Genomic DNA, 11,495 nt, shown 5'->3' on the forward strand with positions numbered 1-11,495 from the left:
AATCAATTCCCCTATTGATTATTGGCTCCTCCATAAATATTCGTATTCATTGTCGTATTGATGGTAGAGGCTCCTCCTTCAGCTATATAAAGGGACCTCTATCTTTGGTTTCAACACACCGAAAACAATCCAAAGCATTCTTCTGCAATACGATTATTCTTTTCGAGAGAGAGAGTACAGACACAAGTTGGTTCGACGGGCAGTCTACGGCGGTGCTCCGGCGGCTGAGTGGTAACCGAGTCAACCCTGGGAGACGAACACCGACACAACCTCCAGCACCGGTGAGGCGGCGAATTTGTCTTAAGGGCACCGTTGTACAAAACGGGTCTCGGTTTGGAATTGTCAAAACTCTTTTTACAGTTTATGTTTACATTTCATATTCTGTAATTTTGCGATTCATGTTTATGTTGTAATTTTCAGAAATAGTAAAATTGTTAATTGTTTTCCGCACTATTTTCCTACATTAGTCAGTCCATTAGGCTGCCTACCAAGTTAGGGTAAAAAGTCTAATGAAAGAGATGAGGTTTCATTCGTATTGTAGCTAACTTCAATCCACTCGACTTACTCAGCCAGCGCAGGCAGCCCAAAAGAAAATACCACAAATAACATACGGTACTACAAAAAACAGAAAATGAGGCAAAATAGATGCCCAAGTTCTTAAATGAAATCAAGAACATAGATACAAAGTTACAAACCATATATGCTCCCAGCAAGATCTCGGTACGTGGTCTGCTTCTTCCCATTCCATCCCCATAGGGAGGCGATCAAAAGACTAGAGTACCAAGTCGCAAGTGTAGCTCCCACCAAACTACACACACCTGAATCAGGAAGAAGCCAATATCATCATTTCTTTGCTTATTGCCGACAAAAAACATTCGCGATTTTAAGGAGAAAATTTGAAACGAAACTGAAAATATGCAGCAGGAGAGTGTTTCTGTGAGATTTGGTGCCCCACTAAACTAAGCTATGAGAACACGACTCGTGCTTCAGCTCATTAAAAGCTCGTTCAAGAAAATCGACTTATTACTTATTAGTCAAACCAAGATTAATAGTATTACAATATTTAATCTGGTTAAATTTATAAAAAGCTTAATAACTCACTTTTCGATTATTCGTGCTTTCCAAAAAGACTAGAGGCTAGCTATTCCTATTCGAGCTCAGAAATAGCTCGTCGGACAAACAAACCAAGCTTAAAATTAAGCTATTTTTGAAGCTGAGCTAAGCTACAATATCCGTTACGTACGGCTGGCAGTAGTGAGAGAGAGTAGGAAGTGATTACCGAGGGGCCAACCGAGAGAGGCTATGGCGAAGGGAAGAGGAGCGTAAGCGGCAGGGGTGGCGATGGTGGTGGCGACGTGGAAAGCGGCGTGCTTCCACGTACCTCTACCATTTCCCTCACTCCCTCTCGAATCTCCTCCTCCCTCTACTGATTCTTTTTTTTCTCTGTCTTCAATATCGCAAAAACTAGAATTGTCCGCTGCTGCGTCCGAGTGGTGTGAAACCATACTTGGTGTTTGTGTTGATTATGCTCTCTGAAACTGTTTGGCTAAATGATGGAGATCGAGAATGCAGAACTAGAAATTATATATGGAGTATCTATCTACATCAACAACAACTACTACTACTACTAGAAAAGTCCAGTTGATAAGCAATCTATTGATGGTAATCTTTTGACTTTTTGTCTTTTAGTACTACTCCTATAATTTTCTTCAACTTGGGTGGTATGGTAGAGTAACAGTAGTATTTTTTTGACTTTGGGTATGATATGAGAGGAGGGAGGAGGGAAAAATCAAATTGCCATCGCTCTCCATTTTTCTTTTGACTTTTTCTCTTTTTGAGGAAGCAACTGATTGGGCTAAATACAAAGTATGGACTTTTGATTTTTTAGAAACAAACACTTTCACCTTATTTGATTGTTAGTTTTAAGATAGTTTTTTTTTTATTAATAGAGATGGATATTTTTTCGTCTTTAGTCAATTTGTTAAACATTTTAACAAAACTTTTTGTATGTACCCAAAGTCAATTTATGTACGAAATAAGCATAAAGTTTCCAAAAAGTTTGTCAAGACTAACCTGACTTGCGTATTTTAATAGAGTATGGAGAGGAACTCATCTCATTTATATGTACAATAAGTGGTGATGAAGGGGTCACCGTAAGGAATGGTAATCGAAACAAACGAGCATGTGAGAAAAGTGTCACTTTCACCTTTTACTTTGAGCAAAATCATTTATTAAGCATCAATTATAATAAATGATTTTGCTCAAAGTAAAGGGTGAAAGTGAAAAAAAAATCATTTATTAAGCATTCAACTTAAAAATTCACACTTTACACCACTTGAATACCATACTTGCATAAGTATATTTGTCTATCATATTAACTAGCAAAAACGAAAAACCAATTTTTAATTTTTTATCTATGGGAACCGGAACAAGCTAAAATTTCCATTGCTATAGGCTTGGATGTTGAGAAACAACGTGAAACCGAATTAAAACCACAGGATTCTGAAAGGAAACCTAAGCTTACGAGTAATTGGGCATTGAAACCATGAGAGAACATCAAGAACCAATGGTCACAATATAACAGAAACCCGTGTGATAGACTCGAGGGGCTAAGCCCGGCCTTCCGTCAAGCGTATTGAACCTAGACCGAACTAGCATATTAATTCGGCCTACTACAAATCTACAATAGAGTTCATTGCTTTAAAAGCTTCGGGCCGGTAACGAATGTGAATCATAAGAGGCTTGGGTTTTTAGGCCTTTTTGGGGACAATCATAATGGGGTTTCATCATAATGTGAGCCAAATTAGAGCCATAGGGGAGGGTAGATGAGTCATTCCTTAAAACTGCCAAACTCGAAATCTAAAATTCCATCAAATGTTTCATATTCACCATCCATGCAAGCACTCCGTATGTAGAAAGCTTAAACAAATCTCCTTTGAAACAATCAAATTTCTGCGTCTGCTTGGTGTCGTGTATGACATTTTTTTATTCTAATTAAATAAATATCCAGTTTTTTATAAAGGTATTGAGGGTGTATTTGTCTATTTGAGTATCTAATAATTCAACCTTATCTCTAAAAAACAGTAGTATAAGTTAGTATTACTTTGGTTAAAAACCACCCCACGTGTCATCTCCTAATCTGCTGGTATCAAAAGAATGGCTTAGCCACCTACCGCATGAATCTTTTTTCCCAAAAAACAAACATAACGATTAACCAGCAGCTGTAACACCATTTCAATGGGGAAAAAACCTCTGATTCTAATTGCATGCAAATCTCAGTCCAAATTCTAAAGAAAGGAATTCTGTCTTCCCATTCTTGAAAAAACCAAGACATGCAGAAAGGTAAATCCTCTCTCTCTCTCTCTCTCTCTCTCTCTCTCTCTCTCTCTCTCTCTCCATGATACAAATTTTTAATCACAAACTGTTTTCTTACATCTTTCATCGACATGTTTCTCTCTCCAGATTACTACAATGGCACTAGCAGACCAACCTGCACACAGATCCTCGTAGCCTCTTCCATCGGGTTGATCATCGCGGCCGCGATGCATTACCGTCTCAAGAAGCTAAGAGATCAAAAGATCGTTCCTCGGATTAAAATATCAGATTCCGGCCAGGTCGAGAAGCTTGAGCGTTTCTCCCACTATGTAGGTATAAATCAATGTGCTCATCCATTTCTTCCAATAACCTTCATGATTTTGGATCTTTTCCAGCCTTCATAATTAATGATCTTATTGTTTTCATCTCTCTCGCATCAATGGGTGCAGCTAGGCAAATGGGATTTGCAGATAGAAGAGAATGTCCACATCTGTGCAAGTTGGCATCTGATTATATTAGGAAATCTGAAGGGTGTGAAGAAAATATATATGCTTTCTTTGCTGATGAACCGGATGCGGATTCGCTGTATATAAAGCTGGTGGAGGAGTTGGAGAGGTGCATCCTCAGTTACTTTGCATTCCATTGGAGCCAAGCACATCAAATGATTAGCCAGGTAAATCTATGGGATAATACTCCCCATGGGATGCTATAAAAATGCAACAGAATTCAGTGAAACAGAAATGTCACTGCCACATCAATTTAATTTTCTTTGCACTTTTCGTTTCTTATCTTTTACGATTCGTTCAAAATTGAAACTTCGCAATTGTAAAATACCACATCATTAATGTTCTTCATAAGAGAATCTTTAATGTTGTAAACCGTTTTGAGATCTCAGTTTCACACCAGATACAACTACAATGAGCAAAAACAATAGCTAACTCTGTTCTGAAAAAATATCAGGTACTGGGTGCTGATTCTGAGCCAAAAAAGAAGCTCAAACACATTGTCATGGCAGCAACGAGGTACTAGGTTTTCATTTCTACAGTCAATCCACTATTATTTTTAAATTTTTTTGAATATTGCCCATGATACTATACAAAGGCAGTGCTGTCAACAAAACACTATGTTCATTTTTTTTGTGAAGAAAACTCGGGCTCAGAGAATTGAGCAAGTCCTTTGCATTGGGGCTCCATTAATTTACTCTTCTCTGTTTTGTTGGTATATAGGGAACAGAGATTTGAAAGGGTGACGAAAAACCTGAAGGTGGCGAGAGTGTTCAATACGTTGGTGGAGGAGATGAAAGCCATCAGAATTGCATCGGCGGTTGATGATTCGCAGTGTACGGATGTGATGGCTCCTGTGGACCACAAAGATAGGAGCCCGCTTCTCCTCCTCATGGGTGGTGGGATGGGAGCTGGAAAGAGTACTGTGCTCAAGGACATTCTCAAAGAGTAAGCATATTCATACCTCATTAATTAAAGTGTACAACTAAATTTACCCAACAAATACTTCACCAGAATTTTTTTCAGAAATAGAGTTCAGATTACCCAGAATTACTGATTCTGGGCAATGGGGACCAAACCCCACCCGGATGAATGCAGATTCTGGGCATATTTCTGTGGAACTTCTGGATCTGTGCTGTGCAGCATTATTGATTACGTTTTTCCTTAAACTGATATCCAAGTGTGTGTGGGTTTTACCTAAAAATGTGTACAGACCATTGTGGTCAGTAGCAGCGGGGAACATGGTGATTATAGAAGCTGATGCCTTCAAAGAGTCGGATGTCATTTACAAAGCCCTCAGCTCTCGAGGCCATCATGACATGCTTCAAACGGCTGAATTGGTATGCTCTCTCTCTCTCTCTCTCTCTCTCTCTCTCTCACAACCATGGGATAGCGAGCAAGTTCTGGTCTTGGCTTCACAATACCCATCACAGTTCCTAGAACCCACCACTACATCCGTGCCTCACAGTAGGTCAGCTACCTGCAAATGGTCACGAGTGTTTCTTAGACATCTTGCAATACCAATTTACAAGCTTTTGTATTCGGGATGAGAAGAAAAAATTTGAAGATCAAGTGACGGATTACTGATAAAATTAGGTCAATTCCTGAAACCAAATTTTGCAACAGCCGATAAAATTCTCAAAACTTATACTCTTTAACATTTGCTTGTTAAATTCCTAACAGAAGTGAAGGTCCAGAACTTTTCACTTAATTTCTATTAGCAAGTACTATGTAAACTAGCTAATGCATTCCAGTCTTAAGATCAAGATCACTGGACTTGATAACCTGAGAAATTCCTAACGAGTACATATAAGAAAAAATTGGAATAACTTGTTCTTTTACTTCATATGGGACAGTACTAGATGAACTTATGCTCCAAGAAATATTCAGACCCAACAAGCAAACTAACTTGCCAAGGCAACCCCAGACAGGTTTATTAACAGCAATTTCAATACTGGTCTTAAGCGGCAAAAACAACACATTCCACAAGCTAGCAGCAATTTACCATAGTGTCCAGCGTAGAAACAGCGAAACAATGAAGGAGATACTGGAACTGCAAAACAAATTAGTGGACAAGTGATACAACACATACCTAGATGAAAAATACCAGACACGGTATCCAACTGCAATTGAGCTCCCCAGATCCCACATTGAACCTGCCCAGATTTCTCAATAGTCAATACTGACTAGTATGATTTGGAAATTTGTCTCCTCCACTATCTCCTTCAAAAATAACACCTCCACAGTGTTGTGGATATATAAACAAAATATGCTGCTATTCATATTGTGCATACCGATGCTCTGGATTATCAATGAAAGAAGCATGGTAATGTGCACATAAATTGAATTGGGTCTCTAGGCTTGCCCTTTCTGATGCCATTTGGCTTTGATTTGGGGCATGGTTCCACAGCAAAACAGATATAGGGGGGCCACTGTTTTAGTGGTATTCTGAGAGTAGCCACTTTGTGCATATTGCCAAAAGTTAGGTCTGTCTCCAATCCTCCCCCGCCCATACCCCCAATGATTGGGGACTACATGGGTTCTGTTGTTGTTGTTGTTGTTGTATGCTGCTATAGTGCTATTCATAGTATTTCAAAGCTTCAGGAGATCTTGTTCCTTCTCTATTCCATATTGACACACCACCCACTTGCCTTCTTCACCTAGACAATCTTTTCTTCAGTCTGGCATGCCTAAGAAAACAGATCTCGTAATGTACATGTCACTAATCTTTAGCTTTTTCAAGTTCTATTGTTGCAATAGCTTAGATAGTAAAACTCAACGAATGACTCCGAACAGGTGCACCAATCATCTACTGATGCAGCATCATCCCTGCTGGTAACAGCGCTCAATGAAGGGAGGGATGTGATCATGGATGGAACACTCTCTTGGGTCCCTTTTGTTGTGCAGACAATAACCATGGCCAGGAATGTTCACCGGCGCCGTTACCGAATGGGAGCTGGTTATAAGGTGGGTAAAGATGGAGTTGTGACTGAAAGCTACTGGGAACAGACCGAAGAAGAAGTAGAACAAGATGGAACTAAGAAGAGAAGACCATACAGGATAGAGCTCGTTGGAGTTGTTTGTGATGCTTATTTAGCTGTTATTAGAGGCATAAGGTTCGTTCCCTTATTCTCAACATAAAGAGCAAATACTATATCATTAAAAAGGAGAATAAGCAAACTCTTAAGAGAATGCAGAACTTGGGAGACTCACATTTCTGTTGTTCTCTTCTCTCCTGCTTAGCCATTTTATGGAACAAAATCTTGCAGAAATACAGCAAAAACCTATGCGAATGTGCATACTCAACTCTTTGTTTTTTTAAAGAGAAGAGACAAAATTCTAACAGCCCCTTTTACTTAACTGGGTGTTGGCAGGAGAGCTATTATTTGCAGAAGAGCTGTGAGGGTGAAATCACAGTTAAAATCACACAAGAGATTTGCAAATGCATTTACAACATACTGTCAACTAGTAGATAATGCAAGGTTATACTGTACCAATGCTTTGGAAGGCCAGCCTAAGGTATACCTCTCAACCATACTTTTTCTTGGTTGATTTTATTCAGCTTTCCTGAACTCTTAATCAGAAGACTATAATGGAAGAAAACTCCACAATTATCTTTAGAGTTGAGCCCCATATTTGGAAAAAGGTATCCAGCTTTGCTATGTGACCATTATAGGCCACTTCAATGCTAATCAATTTTGAGCGGAATGCTTTAACATTCTACCAGAGCTAGTCTTCAGTAGGCTTAGGTAAGACTCAATTATTTGATAGTAATTTCCCCAATTGTTTGTGCCATAGGTGCACTCCATATATTTCTCACACTATGTACTCTACTTCTTCTGTATACTAGTGGGGGTAATGGAAGTCATAGAGCTTGTCTAACATCTGTATAATGGCACCTCCCAAGTTAGTCTACGGTCCTTGTGGGCCTCCCATTCCTAACCAGTTGGTTTTGAACACAAAGCTTCAAATCAGGCAGCTTTACAGGTTCAAAGTCTGAACTGGCCACATAATACATCAATGCAGCGTTGTTCAAAACCTACCAAAACTGGAATGGCCTAAACTGAGCCGATCTCCATCTGAACATCAGGCGCATCTCTATGCAGTTTTCCATACATCTTATGGGAATCGACATTACTAAACAGGTTGCACTGACAAAATTATGTTTGTGAAGTTGATAGGATGGAAAGACAGGGACAAGACATTGCTAGTTGATCCAGATGAGATAGACTGTTTGAAGAGGGTAGGCAGGTTGAATGATGAGGCAAACTCCATTTATGAACTTTACAAGCGCCCAAACCCAGCTTACGCAGCTGGATCAGTTTGGAAAGACATTGTCTTGTCACCTTCAAGATTGAACATTCAACAAGAGCTAAAGTATTCAATCCAGAAAGTTGAAAGACAGAAACGATAGATAGATACTGCAAAGGAATGAAGCAATATTAAACTGCTTACGGTGCACGACCCAGGAGATAGTAGGTGAAGGATCCATATTTTCTGGTAAGGTTTATGAACAGAACATAGTTTGTAATCTGGGCTGTATTAAACATTGTATAGCTCAAATGTAGATTCATTTTGCCTTCGAAGTTCAGATAAAAGAATAGAAGTTGAATATTGTGCAACATTTATACCATTTTAGAAGGTTTTAAGGAAGATAATAGATTATGCTTACATGAAATTTGGTATCTGAATTGGTACCTTGTTGGAGATTTGGAAGAAGGAGCAGCAGCAACTGATTCTTCAAGGACCAAGAGAATAAATACTACTCTGCCGAACACATTTTGGCTGATGGAACAATCAAACATGAGTTTCATTGCCTTCCTGAAAAGAAAATAAGCAATATAATGTATACACGCATAATGATATCATCCTATAACTGTTGTGCTGCAAGAATAATGATATGACTTTAGTGTCACCAAATGTGCAAACTAAACCACTGGGATGCTTCCTGCAACCAATATTACATGATATCATAGGGCATGGAAACTATTTGGTTCTCAGAGAAGCTCCAGATACATTCCATAGTTAAAGCTCTGCAGGGAGAGTTCACATGATCAGAACAAAAGACTATTTGCTTATCTACTGACTTTGCTTACCTGTTCATCATACAGATAATTGGGAGAGTAATATATTTTGTCATACAAGCTTAAGGAAACAATCAACCAAATAAATGAGAAACGTGTCTGCGCAGTTCCAATCTTTATTGGTTTTTTGCATTGCCTCTCTTCTTCTACATTACAATCTGAATGAAAAACAGAGTCATACTATCCCTAATCTTCAATCCAAGCAGGTAAAATATATTTGTATGCGGTTTTATACATGTACATTTCAAGTGCAATAAGTCTCAAACAAGTATAGCACCCAAAATTCTTGTTTTTATCTCAGGTGTCCAGGCTAGCTTATGTGCGCCTCTACTAATTATGACCAATTCCACCATCCACCAGCTCGCGTCCAATGCAGTAAGCTCACTTAAAGTCTAGGAAAAACCCTATATGCAGTAAGCCATCCCCAATAGGCCAACTGAAGCCTTGACCACTAGATCATCCCTTTTATAGCACCTAAAATTCAGTAACTACAAAGAAAACGACAACCTCCACCAGCCAAAGGCCCTAATTCTAGCTATCCCATCACATGAAACCAGTTTGAAACTACAAGCAACGCAAAGAAGAAAACCAAAATCAATTGAACTGCAAAGAATTTGACCGAGTAGAACATGCTGTGACAGAGAATTATTCTAACTAAAAAGAGGAAGACAGGGACACAGGGTGCTACAATGCGCAGAATGCAAGCAAAACACTAAAAGGAAATCTGAAACTATACTATTCATTGTGCACGAAACCAACTACACCAACAAGGCAACAACTATCAACAACTTTACATTATTGCCCTGACAGCAAATTCTAAACCTCACTTCTTTCCCTTTTTTACCCCTGCTTTCTTCCCTGGCGACTTCACCGTCTTCGGCTTCACGCTCTTAGCCGGAACCTTCTTAACTGCCGCTTTCTTCGGAGCCGGCTTAGAAACCGCAGCTTTCTTCCCCGGCGACGTCCTCACAACTTTAGCCGGCTTCTCCTTCGCTTTCGGCTTGGGCTTCGCCACGGCTTTTGGCTTCGCGGCTACCTTCGCCTTCGCAGCCGGCTTGGCTTTCGTAACTGACTTAGGCTTCGCTGCCGCCACAGCTTTCGCCTTCGCTGGAACTTTCTTAACCTCAGTCGCCGTCGCCGTCGCCGTCTTAGGTTTCTCAACTGACGGGAGCTTGAACGACGCCTTGACCTTCACGATCTTACCGGACGCCACCAGCTTCTTCAAATGGAACAGCAACAGCTTCTTGAAATTCGGCGGGAGCTGCTTCTGCTTCTCCTCGATGAACTTCGTGATCGCGTACTGGCTCGATCCGCTCTTATCCTTCAACGTCGCAATCGCGTCGGTCACCATCTATAGACAACGAACAAACATAAATCATATCCAAGCATTCCAATCCCAAACTCAATCAACGCGAATATTTCGATATAAATAAAGAATCGCGTCGAGTACCTCTACGTAGGGAGGATGCAGCGGAGGGTTCCTAGGCTTCGACGCTTTCTTCGCTTTCGGCTCAACCGCCACAACCGGTTCTTCTGTTGCCATTGGATTATCACAATATTCTCAACTAGCGTTAGGGTTAGAAGAGTACAAAGATTTACAGAGAGAGAGAGAGAGAGAGAGAGAGAGCGCGCGCGCTTTAAGCTTTTACTGGTATTTTAGTTGGAATGATGAATTGTTGATGAAAGAGGAGGGAGCTAAATAGTGCGCGTTCAGGTGGCATTATCCAGCTGTCGAGCGCTGGTTGGTGGAATTACCCGGCACGCGGATTAAAGCTTTGGGGAAATTTAAACGTACGCCGTTGGATTAGTTTCTTATCGACGGTTGAAAGAGGGTTGAAAGAGGGGTCATCTTTGGTGCTTGGATGGGGGGGTTATGAGGGAGTAAATGGGAGTTGGGCTTGCCGATCAAAAAAATGGGAGTTGGGCTTTAGGGACTTTTAGTTTTAGGTGTGTTTTTCGGCTCAATTGATTTTAGAAATTGCTTGGGCTGCATTAAATGGATTTTGATGGAATTTCGATTGTTTTGAAGGAGATTGTTTAAGCTTTCTATGGAGTACTTGCATCGATGGTGGAGATGAAGCATTTGGGAGAATTTTAGGTTTCAAGTTGGAGTGGTCAGAATGCCAAATTACTTTGAGTGTTTTCTGGTGTTTTGAGATGTTTTGAACGAATGTTTGAATGCTAGGGATGATAATGGGGCGGGGCGGTATGAGATTTATCATCCCCCGTTTCTTATCAATTGGAATTCGGAGTGGGGGCAATCGGAAAAGTGTCGGGATCTGAGAATAATCAAGTTCATTCACTATAGTAATTTTCACTAGTGTCTTTTAGGGTGTTTTGACGAGAAAATAAAATATTGATGAATGATGAGAGTTAAAATATAGAAATAAAGAAAAAACAGAGACATAAACTAGTGATTTATTAATGGGTACTTTGCTTTTATTATACCAAAATAATGAAATCTATATAGATATATACAAAAATATTATGAACTATAATCGGGATCGTATCGGGTTAAAACGGGGCGAGGGAACCAAATTCCACCCCTGCCTCATTTGCTTACTGAGTTGAGGATTACCTGCTCAGATTGGAG

The 11,495-nt window shown here is 39.9% G+C and overlaps 3 protein-coding genes and 1 non-coding gene across 11 annotated transcripts in view; 2 read left to right on the top strand and 2 right to left on the bottom strand.

Annotated features, from left to right (window-relative positions):
• Positions 1-1,618, bottom strand: part of LOC131314179 (GABA transporter 1-like) — an 11,123-nt gene extending 9,505 nt beyond the window's left edge. Inside the window, exons 1-2 of the mRNA XM_058342670.1 lie at positions 1,280-1,618; positions 696-818 (exon numbers count right to left, since the gene is read on the bottom strand). Coding sequence (XP_058198653.1) covers positions 696-818; positions 1,280-1,505 — 349 coding nt within the window. The 5' untranslated portion in view covers positions 1,506-1,618. The remainder of the gene's footprint in view (positions 1-695; positions 819-1,279) is intronic.
• Positions 1,619-3,181: 1,563 nt separating this feature from the next.
• LOC131313712 (calmodulin calcium-dependent NAD kinase) lies at positions 3,182-8,401 on the top strand. Of its 2 annotated transcripts, XM_058342164.1 has the most exons (9): positions 3,182-3,342; positions 3,463-3,648; positions 3,765-3,988; positions 4,276-4,337; positions 4,542-4,766; positions 5,032-5,158; positions 6,615-6,934; positions 7,193-7,337; positions 7,993-8,401. In XM_058342164.1, the coding sequence occupies exons 1-9, from the start codon at positions 3,333-3,335 to the stop codon at positions 8,230-8,232; spliced, it is 1,539 nt and encodes a 512-aa protein (XP_058198147.1). In that variant the 5' UTR covers positions 3,182-3,332; the 3' UTR covers positions 8,233-8,401. The 2 variants fall into 2 exon arrangements, with proteins under 2 accessions (XP_058198147.1, XP_058198148.1); XM_058342165.1 differs by lacking the exon at positions 3,182-3,342 and having other exon boundaries at positions 3,503-3,644.
• On the bottom strand, positions 5,162-10,575 carry LOC131313713 (histone H1). 7 transcript variants are annotated; one of them, XM_058342168.1, is made up of 5 exons: positions 10,353-10,574; positions 9,730-10,253; positions 8,517-8,639; positions 5,911-5,974; positions 5,162-5,298 (listed from the first exon to the last, which is right to left on the bottom strand). In XM_058342168.1, exons 1-4 carry the CDS (start codon positions 10,443-10,445, stop codon positions 5,911-5,913), a joined length of 804 nt encoding a protein of 267 aa, XP_058198151.1. In that variant the 5' UTR covers positions 10,446-10,574; the 3' UTR covers positions 5,162-5,298. The 7 variants fall into 7 exon arrangements, with proteins under 7 accessions (XP_058198151.1, XP_058198152.1, XP_058198154.1 ...); XM_058342169.1 differs by having other exon boundaries at positions 5,169-5,974; positions 10,353-10,575; XM_058342171.1 differs by lacking the exon at positions 5,911-5,974 and having other exon boundaries at positions 5,178-5,298; positions 8,491-8,639.
• Positions 6,129-6,235, top strand: LOC131315464 (small nucleolar RNA snoR100). The gene has a single exon (XR_009196792.1). It is a non-coding gene; the product is annotated as a small nucleolar RNA snoR100 (small nucleolar RNA).
• Positions 10,576-11,495: the final 920 nt, after the last annotated feature.

Source organism: Rhododendron vialii, chromosome 13a (assembly GCF_030253575.1).
Source record: "Rhododendron vialii isolate Sample 1 chromosome 13a, ASM3025357v1".
NCBI lineage: Eukaryota > Viridiplantae > Streptophyta > Magnoliopsida > Ericales > Ericaceae > Rhododendron > Rhododendron vialii.